The 19,484-nt window shown below is 45.7% G+C and overlaps 2 protein-coding genes across 2 annotated transcripts in view; one reads left to right on the top strand and one right to left on the bottom strand.

Annotated features, from left to right (window-relative positions):
• The window catches only part of TNKS1BP1 (tankyrase 1 binding protein 1), a 30,034-nt gene that overhangs the window by 10,368 nt on the left and 182 nt on the right, over positions 1 to 19,484 (bottom strand). Inside the window, exons 2-4 of the mRNA XM_056529881.1 lie at positions 17,083 to 17,477; positions 2,590 to 5,806; positions 420 to 561 (exon numbers count right to left, since the gene is read on the bottom strand). Coding sequence (XP_056385856.1) covers positions 420 to 561; positions 2,590 to 5,806; positions 17,083 to 17,363 — 3,640 coding nt within the window. The 5' untranslated portion in view covers positions 17,364 to 17,477. The remainder of the gene's footprint in view (positions 1 to 419; positions 562 to 2,589; positions 5,807 to 17,082; positions 17,478 to 19,484) is intronic.
• Positions 17,497 to 19,484, top strand: part of LOC130282167 (serine-aspartate repeat-containing protein F-like) — a 29,620-nt gene continuing 27,632 nt past the window's right edge. Inside the window, exons 1-2 of the mRNA XM_056530138.1 lie at positions 17,497 to 17,504; positions 17,966 to 19,300. Coding sequence (XP_056386113.1) covers positions 17,497 to 17,504; positions 17,966 to 19,300 — 1,343 coding nt within the window. The remainder of the gene's footprint in view (positions 17,505 to 17,965; positions 19,301 to 19,484) is intronic.

Consider the following 19,484-nt stretch of genomic DNA (forward strand, 5'->3'; position numbering starts at 1 on the left):
TTCCCTTGAGTAACCACCCTCTTAGCTGAAGACTAAGACCATCTAACTGCAGAGAACAAGGATTGAGTTGACCTTTCCTTGAGTAACCACCCTCTTAGCTGAAGACTAAGACCATCTAACTACAGAGAACGAGGATTGAGGTGACCCTTTTCTTAAGTCGCCACCCACTTAGTGAAGACTAAGACCATCTAACTGCATAGAACAAGGATTGAGTTGATCTTTCCTTGAGTCACCACCCTCTTAGCTGAAGACTAAGACCATCTAACTACAGAGAACGAGGATCGAGTTGACTTTTCCTTGAGTCACCACCCTCTTAGTTGAAGACGAAGACCATCCAACCACAGTCGAACTAGGATTGAGATATCTAGCCTATGTATGAAGGACCTGACACGGCATCTGGTGTCTGACACTGTCTATACCTGTCGAGTCTCGGAACATCCAGTAATCAGGATCAGCCTCTTCCTCCGGGGTGCAGGCTCCTGTTGCCGGTGTTCGGTGATTTCTTTTTCTGCCGAGTGACGCTCTGCACCTCATGAGTGACGTATCTAAGACTTTGGTGCCCTGAGGAGAAAATAGCAAAGAGCTATGGAAAAGTGTGAACCATGGAAAAGAGTTGAGAACTGAAACAGTGGTGAGTGCCTAAATTACATGTACATTGGTGGAATAAATGGTCCCCAAAGAAACCGTGAAGCTTCCTTGATTCCTGTTTTTTCCCTCTTGCTCTGACCCTATCCCAGGTGCACATCTCCTCCCCCCAGTACCTTATTAGACCCCTGTGAGGCTTTCTTGTTCTTCTTTGATGTCTTGTAGCATTAGGACCGGACACAGTTTACCGATACTGGTTTACGGGAGTTCTCAGGACCTGTAGGCCACACCGAGGAAGTATCACCCAACCATGTTGGTGAATTGTCTTTATACGACACGTCCCCTTTCTGGGATTAACTTTACATACGGGATCGGCATGACATCCAGCCCAGTCACTACTTGTTTTATGGACAATAGGAGTCATTTTAGTGGGGCTTATATATGATAATAGAAGGTATTTGTGAAGGTGTTTACTTGGTCAAAAAGGTACAGGGTGTGTATGGATTCCACCATATTGGCAAGAAAAAGAGATTGGCTAGAATCCTATAAAAACTCATGTGTGATGCCCCTCCCTCAATTTACAGGATGTCACATTTCCATATTAGAGAAAGGCCGGCTCTTGGCAACATCTGAAAGCCCAGGTGGTGATGGGGCCCCTAGCTGGATATGGCATAATGTTGCTGCATTATCAGTTTTTAGACATGGCAAATTAATATAAAAAATGGCAACTCGTACAGCCTGTGTATAAAGTATATACCTCCCTATACAGAAAAAGTGCCATACATCATTGTCTGCAGTACGTCCCAAATCAAGACTGTTTATACCTGATTTATAAAAACATTAACAATGCCTCCCCAACATGTTTCACTGCACTAACTGCATCATCAGGGACAATGAGGCCACCACTGGGTTTTTGGGCCCAGATTTTTTATATATTTTTTTTGTTATTGATTTACCACAGATCCTATCAGTTTGGGCAATTGTGTGTATTTGGTTACAGCAGAGATGTCCTCGATGAGTCTTGCAGTCACCAGATATGATATTTGTCTGTATTTCTCCCCTGATGATTTTTTTTCTCAAAACAATGTAGGTTGATCCCAGTTGTAGACTATGGTCATGATATGTATCATTTCTGCTTGTGTGGGACTGAGGATGGTAAGTATTGTTTTTTTGTGTATAATATTTTGAGTAGGTAGCCCAGCCATGTTAAAGAGGTACTCTGATGCTCCAGTGTTCTGAACATTTTGTTCAGAACGCTTGGAGCCGGAGGCCGTGGTCGTGACATCAAGACCACACACCCCTTGTGCTGTCAAGCCACACCCCCTCCATTCATGTCTATGGGAGGGGGCGTGTCGGCCGGCACGCCCCCTCCCGTAGACATGAATGGAGGGGGCGTAGCCGTGATGTCACGACCACAGCCGCAGGAACCCAGCCTTTGTTTAGAACGCCGGCTGCTGCGGGAGATCGCAATGGGGCCCCAGCAGTGGGACCCCCGCGGTCAGACATCTTATCCCTATCCTTTGGATAGGGGATAACGTCTAGCAGCGGAGTACCCCTTTGAGGAAAAAAAAAATCCTTCTCACTTCTTCTCTCCTTCGATATCTACATTGGGGAGGGTAAGATACTTAGATACTTGGCTGATCCCATCAAAATCACCAGGTTTGGCCAACATTGGTCTAGTTCAAGGCCTCATACACATTACCACTCACTGTACTATACCTCCAAACAACCTCTTAGCTGTATAAATCTATAATATGGATAGTAACAGGGCCCTACTGCACCTCTGTATTTCATTGTCCTAAAGAGGCACATAAAAGTTTTCAAGGGAGAATTTCTATGTACATAGCGTCGTATAGAGTACAATATGGCGGGGATTATGGCTTTGTAGAATGAAGCCACAGGGACTCTGGGTCTTGGGGTCCAGGCTCTGTGTCCATGGATCCACCACATTACAATACCTAAATAATGGAGTCTGCAGAAAAACAAAATGTGCAGGACTCTTACCTCAAGAAAATCAAAGTGAACTTCTTCCGGAGTCTCCTCGGGGTCTGACGTAGTCTCCTCTGGACTTTTTTCATTAATTTCATCCGATAGTTTTGGTCCATCCGACCTTTCTTCACTGTTCTCCGATTCTTCAAGCCCACAATGCCCATTGATATGTTTTTCAGTATATATCTGTTGTCCATCCTCTTCCTGAGTGTCTCGTGACTCCTCTGAGCTGGGTTCCCTGGATTGTCCATCAGGTACTGTAGAGTCCGTCTTCTCTTGCTGCTCTGGTTGGACATCTTTCCTTGTTGGCTCCACAGAATGTGTATCTAAGGTATTTGGCTCTTTTTGTTGTGTGTATCTAAGGTCTTGTTCCTTATGGTATGTATCTAAGGTCTTTGGCTCTTCTTGTAGTGTGTATCTAAGGTCTTGCTCCTTATGGTATGTATCTAAGGTCTTTGGCTCTTCTTGTAGTGTGTATCTAAGGTCTTGCTCCTTATGGTCGGTATCTATGGTCTTTATCTCTTCTTGTTGTGTGTATCTAAGGTCTTGCTCCATATGGAAGGTATCTAAGGTCTTTGGCTCTTCTTGTAGTGCATATCTAAGGTCTTTTTCCTTATGGAAGGTATCTAAGGTCTTTGGCTCTTCTTGTTGTGTGTATCTAAGGTCTTGTTCCTTATGGTCGGTATCTAATGTCTTTGGCTCTTCTTGTAGTGCATATCTAATGTCTTGTTCCATATGGAAGGTATCTAAGGTCTTTGGCTCTTCTTGTAGTGCATATCTAAGGTCTTTTTCCTTATGGAAGGTATCTAAGGTCTTTGGCTCTTCTTGTTGTGTGTATCTAAGGTCTTGTTCCTTATGGTCGGTATCTAATGTCTTTGGCTCTTCTTGTAGTGCATATCTAATGTCTTGTTCCTTATGGTAGGTGTCAGATTTGTTATCCTCTTTGTGGTGTGACTCTTCCCTATGATACGGCTCCAGGTATTTTTCGGGCCTGTTCTCAGTGTTGTCCGGCTCTGTTGAAGTAATATGTCCTCTGTCTGTTTCTCCGGCTTGAAGGTCCATGTACTCGTGTTGTATCTTCTGGTCACTTTCTCCACACATCTCAGTGTTCTCCTCTGGAGTGTGATAATCCTTGTGCTCTCTCATAGGGTGCTCTCTCACTATGGGAGATTCCTCAGAGCTTTTAGTTTTGTATTCCAAGTTTTCTGGTTGTTCATACCTGAAGTCTAGCGCCTCGGGTTGTGCTTGTTTGTAGTGGACCTCATCGTAGTGTTTGTGATGGTAAGATGTCTCCTCAGAGGCTCCTTGTTGGTAATATGGCTCCTCTGATTGCTTCTGTTGGTAATATGGCTCCTCCGATTGCTTCTGTTGGTAATCTGGTCGGTGTTGGTGGTAACCTGGCTCTTCCGATTGACTTTCTTGGTAATTTGGCCGCCCCGGTGGGGTTTCCCGGGAACATATTTGTTCTGGCTCCTGTGTTTCTTGGTAGTAGGACTCCACTGACTGTACGGAGGGAACCATCCTTTCTGAATCTGAATACTTTACAGATTCTTCCTCCTCAGACTGGACGTTGAGCTGACCTTGCTCCTCTGGTTGCTCATATGTTTGATGTAGCTTCTCTGGCTCCTCACACGTGTCCTTTGATTTCTTTCGTTCTGTCTCCTCCTGTTGTTGATATGTATAAGATAACTTCACTTGCTCATCGTACCCGTACTTTGTTGGTTTTAGCACCACATCCCCATGGTTCTTCTCTTGTGGTGTTATATTGGGGTGACCCTGCTCCTCCGGTTCTTGATATGTATAAGATAACTTCCCTTCATTATCATACCCGTACCTTTCTGGCTTTAGCACTACATCCCCATGGCTCTCCTCTTCTGACTGTATATGGGGGTGACCCGGCTCCTTCGGGCGCTGATATGTATAGGCCATCTTTACGTGCTCATCGTACCCGTACCTTGCAGGCTTTAGCACTACATCCTCATGGTTCTCCTCTTGAGGTGTCATTTTGGGTTGATCTGACTCTTCCGGTCGCTGATACGTATAGGCCATCTTTACTTGCTCATCATACCCGTACCTTGCTGGCTTTAGCACCACATCTCCATGGCTCTCCTCTTGTGGTGTTATTTTGGGTTGATCTGACTCTTCCGGTCGCTGATACGTATAGGCCATCTTTACTTGCTCATCATACCCGTACCTTGCTGGCTTTAGCACCACATCTCCATGGCTCTCCTCTTGTGGTGTTATTTTGGGTTGATCTGACTCTTCCGGTCGCTGATATGTATAAGCCATCTTTACTTGCTCATCATACCCGTACCTTGCTGGCTTTAGCACTACATCCTCATGGTTCTCCTCTTGAGGTGTCATTTTGGGTTGATCTGACTCTTCCGGTCGCTGATACGTATAGGCCATCTTTACTTGCTCATCATACCCGTACCTTGCTGGCTTTAGCACTACATCCTCATGGTTCTCCTCTTGTGGTGGTATTTTGGGTTGATCTGACTCTTCCGGTCGCTGATACGTATAGGCCATCTTTACTTGCTCATCATATCCGTACCTTGCTGGTTTCAGCACTACATCCTCATGGTTCTTCTCTTGTGACTCTATATGTTGATGACCTCTCTCCTCCGGTTGCTCATACGTATAGGCCACCTTCTCTTGCTCATCGTACCCATAACTTGCTGGCTTTAGCACTACATAACTTTCCTCTTCTGATTGTACATAAGAGTGGACCGGTTCCTCAGACTGTGTACATCCGTGTAATGCTTCTTCTAAGTGACTACGTGAATGATGTTCTTGTAACTCATCGCCCCCGTGTTCTCCTTCCTGGGAATAAGTATTATAGTACTGGATTCCATCTTTGTGGTCACTTCTATCATTTAACTCTGTTGGCTGAACGACTCTGTAAGTTGGATCCTCGAAATTACTCAAATGAAATTCTTCAGATTTTGAGGACTCTGATCCATCAAGGTAACCGGGTCTCTTGGAACTCTCTTGGTGATCGTTCTTCAGCTCTTCCTGTGGTTCAGCTTGAACACTTGAGGGATATAATTCCTTTGAGTGAGAATATATTTCCTGAAGCTTGTCATCTGACTGGGATTCTGCAGTAACGTGCCACGGTTTCTTACGATCCGTACTTTCATGATATTCTGAATGGTCCGTTGTGGATTTATAATGGTGGATATAGGATGTCCCAGAGTCAAGGGCCGAAGAGGCTTCATTTTCAAGTTCTGATCTAAAATATAAAAGTAACAAACAGTAAATATATACTTGTCGGACACAAAACAACAATAAAACTTAATCCTATTCCTGTCATGGTGGTAGATGAGGAGCCGCATAGTTTTCTACCGTTGGTGGTTACGATAATACTGACTGTAGAACAATCAATGAAAATCACTAAACAAAGGTCACCTTCATAGTACGACTGGAAAAATCTGAAGATGCTGGAGGCGAATGACTAGAGAAACCTCAGCCAAAACCTCAGCACTGACAAAGAACCTTGGCGTGAGTCCATGAAGCCTCGGGGAGGGCGGACATGTTCACTGCTTCTCATGCTATGGAATGACTGTGTGAAGGAATTCCTGCATGAAGGGTGTAACAAATAGAACTTCAGGACGGACCATAACCAGGATTCTTATGGCGCTGATCAGGAGCAGGACCTGGTTGTAAGATTCCTGGTTTTGGTTCTTCCTGAAGTTCTATTTGTTGTTAATACTTTCATGCAGGAAGGCTGCAGACAGTATGCTATCATTCCATATACGATCTTCATTGTTGTGTTGTGGTTAAAATTGCACTGCATATTCAAGAGCTCCACAGCAATGCAACTCACATTAATCTGCAGAATTAGGTAGACAGCAGTTCCCCCACATTAGGTAGACAGTATAGTTTCCCCACATTAGGTAGACAGCATAGTTCCCATACATTAGGTAGGCAGCATAGTTTCCCCTCATTAGATAGGCAGCATAGTTCCCCCACATTAGGTAGGCAGCATAGTTTCCCCTCATTAGATAGGCAGCATAGTTTCCCCTCATTAGATATCTAGTATGGGGAAACTATACTGCCTAAGAGAAACAGTGGTCCCAGAAGGAAGCTGCTCCAGCAGTTTCCAGGGAGACAAAAATGCGGATGATCTCGCTGGCGCCTTAAGGGTCGTACTCAAACAAGCCTCCTGGTATTGGGGGTTACTTGTTTATTGCATAAAAGATGGCAGACCATACATTACATCAAATATAAAATAAATAAAAGAAGAGATGCAGGTAATAGCAACGCATTTTGCAGGGTGATCCCCGCTTCGTCAGGCTAGTGTAGTCTGACTGAATGTTTCCAATGTATATAGAGACAGTTTGTTTGAAATTTGCGGGTAAACCGTGTTTCTGACGTCATTCTTGTGACAGAAGTGAGGTAGCTGCAATGATTAGCATGGTTGGCAGGGTATTGGCATGGTTGGCAGGGTATTGGCATGGTTGGCAGGGTATTGGCATGGTTGGCAGGGTATTGGCATGGTTGATAGGGTATTGGCATGGTTGGCAGGGGACGCACATTGATACAGTGATTGTTTTCTTTTTTTTCTCCTTTTTTCAGGAACTACATACACAGAGCATATGAAGATACAATATGAGAGTTAAAGCATATTAGTATATTCTTTTCTTGGGGAGAATGTGCTGATGTTACGTGTTCAGACCGGTGTGTCTGGACGATCTGTCAAATGTTTGGTGTTCGGGCGCGCTGTCAATGCGCTGTCATGTACGTGTCCTATTAGATTCCTGGCTGATTGGTGGACTGAATCGGGATGCGTTTTCATGTGTTTTGGTGCAGACTTGGGCGTTTATGAATGGACCGGCATTCATAGCTACTGTCGGATTTATGTCCCGGCTGCTGATTGTAGCACTGTATCGATCTGAGAAAGCCGCGGGCGCCGTCAGATCGGTGCGCCCTGTGTTACCCCTAGTTAGTGTGTTTTGGTATGTTTTAGTATAGACTTGGGTTTTGATCAATGGACCGGCAATCAGAACTACAGTCAAAAATCTGTTTAGACTGCTGACCGTAGCGCTGTGACGATCTGAGGTGGCCCCGGGCTGTGTCGCTGTTATTACGGTGCGCCCAGTGTTGAGGTACAGGCTTGGGTTTTTTTTTATGAATGAACCGGCAATCAGAAATACTGTCAGATTTTTGTTTGGACCGCTGTCTGTAGCGCTGTGACGATCTGAGGTAACCACAGGCAGTGGTGCTGTCAGATTTTTGTTTGGACCGCTGTCTGTAGCGCTGTGACGATCTGAGGTAACCACGGGCAGTGGTGCTGTCAGATTTTTGTTTGGACCGCTGTCTGTAGCGCTGTGATCTGAGGTAACCACGGGCAGTGGTGCTGTCAGATTTTTGTTTGGACCGCTGTCTGTAGCGCTGTGACGATCTGAGGTAACCACGGGCAGTGGTGCTGTCAGATTTTTGTTTGGACCGCTGTCTGTAGCGCTGTGATCTGAGGTAACCACGGGCAGTGGTGCTGTCAGATTTTTGTTTGGACCGCTGTCTGTAGCGCTGTGACGATCTGAGGTAACCACGGGCAGTGGTGCTGTCAGATTTTTGTTTGGACCACTGTCTGTAGCGCTGTGACGATCTGAGGTAACCAGTGGCAGTGGTGCTGTCAGATTTTTGTTTGGACCGCTGTCTGTAGCGCTGTGACGATCTGAGGTAACCACGGGCAGTGGTGCTGTCAGATTGGTGCGCCCTGTGTTGCTCGTAGGATACATTTTAGTGATCTTTGCTACAATTGTATCTTGGAAATTGGTTGTTATAGAAGGTTTAGGAGTGAGGTTAGATTGGTTTGTATTTTAAACGGGTTATATGGAGAAGGAGGACTCTATTTGCTATATTAGAAGGACTTTAATATAAATGGAAAAGTTGATGCTGGATGATCATGGATGTTAAGAAATGTATTGCATATGTGAAAGATTGGTTTATATATATACACATATACATGGAGGAACTGGCTTCATGTCATGACTATAATAAATGTTGTCAGAGTTGGGTGGTGGCTGGGAGGTTTGAGGATTTTATGGTTAACTGGGATGTAATTTAGTGTTATTGGTTACGTGAAGGAGGATTGGTTATGTGGGGGGGCATATTTAGGACAAGGAGTAGGTAGGGTACAAGTCTTCCAGGATGTTATCGGATTAGTTCGGTGGCTTCATTCAGTCCTCCTGGTGCCAAGGAGCCCAAACGGTATGACCAATACATCTCCTGTTTATTCAGTTCCTCTATTCGGTTTGGGGTTTGATCGCTGATTTGATCAATTGGATAGATACAGATGTGATTTTTGATTTCTGGGTGTTTTTCTTTACAGTGTTTGGATAAACTATGCATTAGGTATCCTTTTTTGATGTTGATTCTGTGATTATTGAGCCGGAGATGGAGTTCTTGACTTGTCCGGCCTACATATTGTAGGCCGCAGCAACACTCGATGACGTATATGACGAAGGAGGATCTACAATCGAGATGGTATTTGATGGGAAATATTTCTCCTGAGTAATTGCTTTTGTATTTTGTCAGGCCGGCCTTGATGGTTCGGCAACATAAACAACGGTGTTACACCGAGCGCTCCGGGTCCCTGCTCCTCCCCGGAGCGCTCGCGGCGTCTCTCTCCCTGCAGCGCCCCGGTCAGACCCGCTGACCGGGAGCGCTGCATTGACATTGCCGGCGGGGATGCGATTCGCATAGCGGGACGCGCCCGCTCGCGAATCGCATCCCAAGTCACTTACCCGTCCCGGTCCCCGGCTGTCATGTGCTGGCGCGCGCGGCTCCGCTCTCTAGGGCGCGCGCGCGCCAGCTCTCTGAGATTTAAAGGGCCAGTGCACCAATGATTGGTGCCTGGCCCAATTAGCTTAATTAACTTCCACCTGCTCCCTGGCTATATCTACTCACTTCCCCTGCACTCCCTTGCCGGATCTTGTTGCCTTGTGCCAGTGAAAGCGTTTAGTGTTGTCCAAGCCTATGTTACCTGATCTCCTGCTATCCATATTGACTACGAACCTTGCCGCCTGCCCCAACCTTCTGCTACGTCTGACCTTGCCTCTGCCTAGTCCTTCTGTCCCACGCCTTCTCAGCAGTCAGCGAGGTTGAGCCGTTGCTAGTGGATACGACCTGGTTGCTACCGCCGCAGCAAGACCATCCCGCTTTGCGGCAGGCTCTGGTGAACACCAGTGGCCACTTAGAACCGGTCCACCAGCACGGTGCACGCCAATCCCTCGCTGACACAGTGGATCCACAACCTGTAAGCCGAATCGTGACAAACGGTTTCTTCCACATTTGAAGATGCCGTGCGTGGTCTGATCTATTTTTCCCATTTTGTTTTTATTACGGTGTTGTTTTAACCGACTTGGAGCCAGAATGGATTTGAGTGTGGGAGCTCGTTTGAAAGTTAAGCATGGTTTCGTTGGTAAGTATTCCTTTATTACCAGATCTTGTTGTAAAATGTGCCAATGCCTCTGCAGTATGTTTTTGATTTCCTTATGGGCGTGGTTGAATGTTGCTATAAAGTTGATTCTGGGTGCATTTGGATCTGTTTTTTTGTTTTTTTATTGTTTTTGCCAGACATTCCTCTTGAGAGAGTAGGTAGGTTTTTTTGATTGCATCATTTAGTAGTTCTTGCGGATATCCTTTGGCTTTAAATCGTTCCATTATTTTCTTCGCTTGTTCCTTATATTTCTTGGTTTCTGAACAGTTTTTTCTGATTCTTCTTAGTTGGCTAAAAGGGATGTTGGTTTTCCACTTTTTCAGATGGCCGCTGGTGAATGGTAAGTAGCTATTTGAGTCTACTTTTTTTTTTTTTTTAAATGTTGCTGTTGATATACCGGTGGTATTGGGATAGATCTCCAGGTCCAAAAATTCTACTTTTGTATTTGAATATTGTGATGTGAGAGATATTCCCCAATCATTTTGGTTGATTTCCTCGACCATCTGGTTGATGGCATCTTGTGGACCTTTCCATATAAGGAAGAGGTCATCAATAGATATTTTTTAGATGATGGCATGTGTTTTGAATAGATGGTTGGATGTAATAAACATATTTTCAAAGTGCCCCATGACAAGGTTGGCATAAGATGGTGCCACTCTCGTCCCCATGGCGGTCCCTCTCGTTTGATGATACGTGATGCCATCATACTGGAATAAATTTTGGGTGAGAATGATTTCCAGGCAGTTGAGAAGAAATTATTTTTGCATGATTGGTATTGCTATATCACATTCCAATACTCTTTTGATACAATTTAAACCAATATCATGTTTGATATTGCTATACAATGAAGTCACGTCCATAGTTATGAATGTATTTGTAATTGTTATTCCATTTTATATCTTTCAGGATTGTTTCAGGAGTTTTTCAGAAAACTTGGGAGGGCTTGAACGTGTTCCTGTAAAATTAAATCGAGGTAATGAGATATGTTTGATGTATGGCTGTTGATGCCTGATATAATGGGGCGTCCAGGTGGGTTATTGGGATTCTTATGTATTTTTGGAAAATGATAAAAGAAAGGCTGTGACGGATGAGGAATGATGAGGAACTTTTTTTCCGATAATGGTTTTGTCTTGGTAGGCATTTTCTATTAGCTCTTGAATTTTCTATTGTAGTTGAGGGTAGGGGTTCATTTGTAGTGTTCTATAGTAGTCCTGCAGAATATTTAGTGCTTCTTTATGATAATCTGTATCATTTTGAACCACGATGCCTCAGCCTTTGTCGGCCGATCGGATAACGATTTGAGTATTTTCTTTGAGAGTCTTCAAAGCCTCCCTTTCTTTTTTGGTGAGTTCACCTTCAATGTTTCTTGGGGTTTTGTCAGAAATTTTCTTGAGATCCGTGGCAGTTAGGTCATGAAAAGTTTTTATTAACAAACTGTCTCTATATACATTGGAAACAGTCAGACTACACTAGCCTCACGAAGCGGGGATCACCCTGCGAAACGCGTTGCTATTACCTGCATCTCTTCTTTTATTTATTTTATATTTGATGTAATGTATGGTCTGCCAACTTTTATGCAATAAACAAGTAACCCCCAATACCAGGATGCTTGTTTGATTACGACTCACCCTCAAGGCGCCACCAAGATCATCTGCATTTTTGTCTCCCTGGAAACTGCTGGAGCAGCTTCCTTCTGGGACCACCGTTTCTCTTATCCTATTTTCCAAACCGACACACCTGCTGTTCGGGTTTGGATGTCAGGCTGCCGAGGACTACTGGAGAGTTGCCACACTCTTCCTATGCGCAAAAAAGTGTTGTGCCTGCAGCGCAACACTAATAGGTGAGTGAGATACCGTTCACCTATCTGTACTGCTACTGCTTTTTAGATGAAGGATAAAGGTTTATAAATATACATGTGATTGCTACACTGCTTAAACAAGAGATCCCACCTCCACATACATAGAAGTGGGATTCTTATATCCTTGACCCTTTTATCCTCTACCTTTGCATCTCAACCATCATTTACGGTACTTAGATAGCGCCATCTTGTCTTTTGCTCCTATTTTTTTCCTATATATTCCCCATACTAGTTAAGCAGCATAGTTTCCCCACACTAGATAGGCAGCATAGTTTCCCCACACTAGATAGGCAGCATAGTTTCCCCACATTAGATACGCAGCATAGTTTCCCCACACTAGATAGGCAGCATAGTTTCCCCACATTAGATAGGCAGCATAGTTTCCCCACATTAGATAGGCAGTATAGTTTCCCCACACTAGGTAAGCAGCATAGTTTCCCCACATTAGATAGGCAGTATAGTTTCCCCATACTAGATAGGCAGCATAGTTTCCCCACACTAGATAGGCAGTATAGTTTCCCCACATTAGATAGGCAGTATAGTTTCCCCACATTAGATAGGCAGCATAGTTCCCCCACATTAGATAGGCAGCATAGTTTCCCCACATTAGATAGGCAGTATAGTTTCCCCACACTAGATAGGCAGCATAGTTTCCCCACATTAGATAGGCAGTATAGTTTCCCCACATTAGATACGCAGCATAGTTTCCCCACATTAGGTAGGCAGCATAGTTTCCCCACATTAGATAGGCAGCATAGTTTCCCCACATTAGATAGGCAGCATAGTTTCCCCACATTAGATAGGCAGCATAGTTTCCCCACACTAGATAGGCAGCATAGTTTCCCCACATTAGATAGGCAGTATAGTTTCCCCACATTAGATAGGCAGCATAGTTTCCCCATACTAGATAGGCAGCATAGTTCCCCCACATTAGATAGGCAGCATAATTTCCCCACATTAGATAGGCAGCATAGTTTCCCCACATTAGATAGGCAGCATAGTTTCCCCACATTAGGTAGGCAGCATAGTTTCCCCACATTAGATAGGCAGCATAGTTTCCCCACATTAGATAGGCAGCATAGTTTCCCCACATTAGATAGGCAGCATAGTTTCCCCATATTAGATAGGCAGTATAGTTTCCCCACATTAGATAGGCAGCATAGTTTCCCCACATTAGATAGGCAGTATAGTTCCCTGACATTAGGGAGGCAGTATAGTTTCCCCACATTAGGTAGGCAGCATGGTTCCCTGACATTAGGTAGGCAGCATAGTTTCCCCACACTAGATAGGCAGCATAGTTTCCCCACATTAGGTAGGCAGCATGGTTCCCTGACATTAGGTAGGCAGCATAGTTTCCCCACACTAGATAGGCAGCATAGTTTCCCCACATTGGGTAGGCAGCATAGTTTCCCACACTAGATAGGCAGTATAGTTTCCCCACATTAGGTAGGCAGTATAGTTCCCTGACATTAGGGAGGCAGTATAGTTTCCCCACATTAGGTAGGCAGCATGGTTCCCTGACATTAGGTAGGCAGCATAGTTTCCCCACACTAGATAGGCAGCATAGTTTCCCCACATTAGGTAGGCAGCATGGTTCCCTGACATTAGGTAGGCAGCATAGTTTCCCCACACTAGATAGGCAGCATAGTTTCCCCACATTGGGTAGGCAGCATAGTTTCCCACACTAGATAGGCAGTATAGTTTCCCCACATTAGGTAGGCAGCATCGTTTCCCCACACTAGATAGGCAGCATAGTTTCCCCACATTAGGTAGGCAGCATAGTTTCCCCACATTAGGTAGGCAGCATAGTTTCCCCACACTAGATAGGCAGCATAGTTTCCCCACATTAGATAGGCAGTATAGTTTCCCCACATTAGGTAGGCAGCATAGTTTCCCCACACTAGATAGGCAGCATAGTTTCCCCACACTAGATAGGCAGCATAGTTTCAACACATTAGGTAGGCAGTATAGTTTCCCCACATTAGATAGGCAGCATAGTTTCCCCACATTAGATAGGCAGTATAGTTTCCCCACATTAGGTAGGCAGCATAGTTTCCCCACACTAGATAGGCAGCATAGTTTCCCCACACTAGATAGGCAGCATAGTTTCAACACATTAGGTAGGCAGTATAGTTTCCCCACATTAGATAGGCAGCATAGTTCCCTGACATTAGGTAGGCAGCATTGTTTCCCACATTAGGTAGGTAGGTAGGTAGCGTACACTCCATCCCCAGACACACAGACACAGAGACACACACAGACACCTTCACCTGGCCTGCGCAGCTTCTCTCCGGCAGTGGCCTGCCAAGTGACATCACTGACGTTCTCCTGCGCGGGTCACTTGCGCGACATATCTCGTTAGTCCTGGGCTGGCCGGCAGGTTCACTTAAAGTCTTAAAGCGGCTGCTGCGCTTTTAAGCAGCTCGGGCTGTGTCGGCACCGCGGCTGCTTTAGAACTGTGAGCACAGTGACAGGGCCGGCCCGACCATAGACCTAGGTGGCCCAAAAAAAGGAGCAGCAAAATGCCGCCTCTGAAAAGTGCCCCCTAGGACCAATGTTCCCCCTGAGTCCCATGGTGAGACAGAGACAGGAATGGTTGGGAATCACTATATTTCCACAAGGGACCTGTCATATGTGGAAGCCTGGTCTCAGGAAGCACATATCCCATCCAGGAAAAGCTGGGTGAGATATGCAAATTTAGGAAATAGTTAAATCCCTGGTGAGCTTGCTAGAGAATTTAGTGGGTCCTGTTATCGGGCCTGGATTTTTATGGGATGACAGGTTTAGTGTTGGTGCCTTTCATCCTTCTGGGTCACTCCACTGGGACCCCTGCGATCTCCAGAACAGGGCCTGACTCTAACTACTAAGCACTCCGGCCTCCACCTTCCAAGATGAACTGGTCTAAGCAATGGCAGCCTGCTCGGTCGGTGACTGTCTCAGGCAGGACAATGCTGCGGCTGGTGATTGACGGAACGACAAATACGTCTCTGAAGGTGGGGAGTGAAGCACTGAGCAGCAAGAACCAGGAGCTGTTCTGGAGATCACAGTGGGTCCCAGTGGTCGAACACCCCCCCCCCCCCTTATCATGTGGATCAGCTGGAAAACCACTTTAATGAAACGTAACATTTATTTAATATAACTTAAAAAATGAACAAACTGTATGCCACCATAAAGCGCAAAAATGTCAAGAAAGCACAAGACAAAAGAACAACAAATATTATGTTATCTTCTATGAAGTATTATTGTTACGATGATCCTGTTTTTTTTTTCCCCTGATGAACCTCCTCTACCAAAAGGAGGGGGGAAACATGTTGGGATATGTTATAATGTAACAGGATTTTTTCCAGGGTTACAACCTTTCATTTGGGTCTGTATTGTATTTATGGACTTTTGGCGGCGATGATTAGATTTTTGGAATTGAGTTTTTGTGCTTTCTTGACATTTTTGTGCGTATTGGAGGACTTGGAGGATTAACTGTGATAAGGGATATATCAGTTTTAATATTGAGTTACGGTCATGTGATATTACTTTACTGCAGGCTGTGTGGTAATAATACTGGTTAATACATGGGGCAGGGTTCCCTTTTATACTTTTCATGGCAGATTTTTTTGTTGCACTGCCCAAGATTATTTAGGCCTCTTTTGTAGAGACACTTGGTTTGTGTAAGAAGAGAAGGCTCGGAGTTGGTAAACTTGGCCGACAGCCAGGACTCTACTTAATGACAAACAATGAAGCAGTTGCCCTGATTCGGGTCGTGTCCCCCATTGTGTGTCCAGATAAACGATCAGAGAAATAGACGGCTGTGGGGTAATCACTAAACCTGTTCAGTCATAATGGATCCTCCCTGATCTCCTAACATTTACACCTCCTGATATGGCTGTTTATGGAGTTGGAGGCCGCACACAGGGGGCAGAGGGGGTGTATGCAGTGTCCCATCCCACTACAGGAGATTGGTCAGAAGGTGGAGTTAGTGTAATCAGTTGCCTTTACTCAGTATTCTAGAGTTCTCTAAGTTAGAGTCACAAGGATTAGGTCTCGAGTCTTATGGGCCAAGTTAGTTGGGTCATGTGGAACCAAGCCTGGCTTATGTGTGAACTTAGTAAAGACAACCTGTGTACCAGCTTTGCTCCGGCCTGAGGATGTTATTTCAGCTTTAGTCTGAGGGGATAATGATTTCAAGGGCCCCTCAACTGTCTGTAACCTTTGTGGACCTCCGGTCGTGTACAGACTACCTTTAAAGTGCCAGGAGCCATCGCCGGGTTCGATTCTCCTAGTCCTCCCAGGGATGCAACCATCTCAGGAACTAACTCTCTAATGTACTGGCTCTATACGGGTTAACTCCTTGACCACCATATCTGTTGGAACTGTTCATTCCCAGTGTTTTGGTTTACAACTGCCCTTGTACCATCAAGGTCACCCCAATGGCCATCAGCCATGACATATTTACTCAGGGGAGGCCCCAGGACTTAGAACAACACAATTGTGCAGCTCCTCATTTCTTACAGTTTTTGTGGCCCCCAGGAAGGTACCCAGGGCCTGAAATCCACTCTAGTCACCATGAACAAGTTTTCTATTGCTGGCCCTTGTTACAACACACCTGTGCCACCCCACCGGTCACCGTATATTCATTCATTGACCCAGCCCTGCTGAATGTAACGTGTGACCTTCTCTAGGACTGAAGGGATGCATTTGATCTCATTAGGTGGGTGTCCTGACGTCTTTACCCATGGATACCTCCTATGGATGCCACATGGTGGTACCCTTCATACATAGACCCACCACACATAGACCCACCACACATAGACCCACCACACATAGACCCACCACACATAGACCCCCCCTAAATGAATTGGAATGGAATAGTAACAATGGAAACCCAGATATAGACCATCTGAAGAGGCGGAGATAATGTTTGGCCCCTGTAATGGATGTACAGTAGACTCACATATGGACCCTCACAGATTTTTCTGATCTCGGTGGCAGTGATGTTATGGGAGGTTTACAATATCCCCTATAATTCCAGTACAGACACCAGGCCTTCTATAATGACATCAAGTACATGGAGCCAATGACTATCTCCTCCTAGGTGTACACAATGTGACCACCGAGGTCATGTGACCAATGTATGAGACATCATCACTGCAGGCCTGGGACCTCGATGTCAGCTGACATCTCGTTCAGGATGTAATAAAGTAGAACTGGTTACCTTACTGCTGAGGAAGAATCTGAGGGTGTCCGGGAAAAATGGGGCACATAGTCCACTGCCGGATCTACTTCCGTATGTCTCGTGTAGACTCCTCCGTGGTCATCCACTTCTTCAGGGGGTTTGGTGCTCACGTCTTGGCGCCCACGCTCTATATTACCGTACGGTTCTGTGGGGTGAGAAGGGGACGGTGTTTCTTCACTGGTCACTTTAATGTCTTTATGATGGAGCCTTGATCCATGAACATCTGTATTGTCCCAATGTCCATCGTCCGTGGTCATCATATAGTTGGCTATTTGTGTCCTCACCAGACTTCGTGGCTCATCCTTTCCTGCAGACGTCCCCCGTGTCTCTTCCTCTTCGTCCTCTGTATTTTTCTGCCCATGTAAAGTTGTTTTCTGTAAAGTTTTCATACAGATGATTAGGTGAAGATTAGACATTTTACCAGAATCTTTATTACTGATTTGGCCACTGAAATCAGTTATAACCATTACAAGGATAAGTTAGCATCAGTGGCTCTCTAGGTGCATGTGGACTGTAATGTGGACAGTGATGTGGTCAGGGATGTGGACAATGATGTGGACAATGATGTGGTCAGGGATGTGGACAATCATGTGGACAATGATGTGTTCTGTAATGTGGTCTGTGATGTGGTCATGGATGTGGACAGTAATGTGGACAGTAATGTGGACTATGATGTGGACAGTTATGTGGACAGTAATGTGGACTATGATGTGGACAGTAATGTGGACAGTAATGTGGACAGTAATGTGGACAGTAATGTGGACAGTAATGTGGACAGTGATGTGGACAGTGATGTGGACAGTGATGTGGACAGTGATGTGGACAGTGGTGTGGACAGTGATGTGGACAGTGATGTGGACAGTGATGTGGACAGTGATGTGGACTGTAATGTGGACTGTAATGTGAACTGTAATGTGGACATTGATGTGGACAGTAATGTGGACAGTAATGTGGACAGTGATGTGGACAGTGATGTGGACAGTGATGGGGTTAGTGGTGTGGACAGTGGTGTGGACAGTGGTGTGGACAGTGGTGTGGACAGTGGTGTGGACAGTGGTGTGGACTGTAATGTGGACTGTAATGTGGACTGTAATGTGGACATTGATGTGGACAGTAATGTGGACAGTAATGTGGACAGTGATGTGGACAGTGATGGGGTTAGTGGTGTGGACAGTGGTGTGGACAGTGGTGTGGACAGTGGTGTGGACAGTGGTGTGGACTGTAATGTGGACAGTAATGTGGACTGTAATGTGGACTGTAATGTGGACTGTAATGTGGACTATGATGTGGACAGTAATGTGGACAGTAATGTGGACAGTAATGTGGACAGTGATGTGGACAGTGATGTGGACAGTGATGGGGTTAGTGGTGTGGACAGTGGTGTGGACAGTGGTGTGGACAGTGATGGGGTTAGTGGTGTGGACAGTGATGTGGACAGTGGTGTGGACAGTGGTGTGGACAGTGATGGGGTTAGTGGTGTGGACAGTGGTGTGGACAGTGATGGGGTTAGTGGTGTGGACAGTGGTGTGGACAGTGATGGGGTTAGTGGTGTGGACAGTGGTGTGGACAGTGGTGTGGACAGTGATGGGGTTAGTGGTGTGGACAGTGGTGTGGACAGTGGTGTGGACAGTGATGGGGTTAGTGGTGTGGACAGTGGTGTGGACAGTGGTGTGGACAGTGATGGGGTTAGTGGTGTGGACAGTGATGTGGACAGTGGTGTGGACAGTGGTGTGGACAGTGATGGGGTTAGTGGTGTGGACAGTGGTGTGGACAGTGGTGTGGACAGTGATGGGGTTAGTGGTGTGGACAGTGGTGTGGACAGTGATGGGGTTAGTGGTGTGGACAGTGGTGTGGACAGTGGTGTGGACAGTGGTGTGGACAGTGGTGTGGACAGTGATGGGGTTAGTGGTGTGGACAGTGGTGTGGACAGTGATGTGGACAGTGGTGTGGACAGTGATGTGGACAGTGGTGTGGACAGTGATGTGGATAGTGGTGTGGACAGTGGTGTGGACAGTGGTGTGGACAGTGGTGTGGACAGTGATGGGGTTAGTGGTGTGGACAGTGATGTGGACAGTGGTGTGGACAGTGGTGTGGACAGTGGTGTGGACGGCGATGCGGACGGCGATGCGGACGGCGATGCGGACTGTGATGCGGACGGTGAGGCGGACATTCATTGTAAGTTGAGTGTTAGGATAGAGTGAATGGGGGAGATTTATCAAAACCTGTCCAGAGGAAAAGTTGTGGAGTTGCCCATAGCAACCAATCAGATCAATGCTTTCATTTTTAACAAGGCCTCTGCAAAATGAAAGCAGCGATCTGATTGGTTGCTATGGGCAACTGGGCAACTTTTCCTCTGGAAAGGTTCTGATAAATCTCCCCCA

Source organism: Hyla sarda, chromosome 7, assembly GCF_029499605.1.
Source record: "Hyla sarda isolate aHylSar1 chromosome 7, aHylSar1.hap1, whole genome shotgun sequence".
Lineage (NCBI taxonomy): Eukaryota > Metazoa > Chordata > Amphibia > Anura > Hylidae > Hyla > Hyla sarda.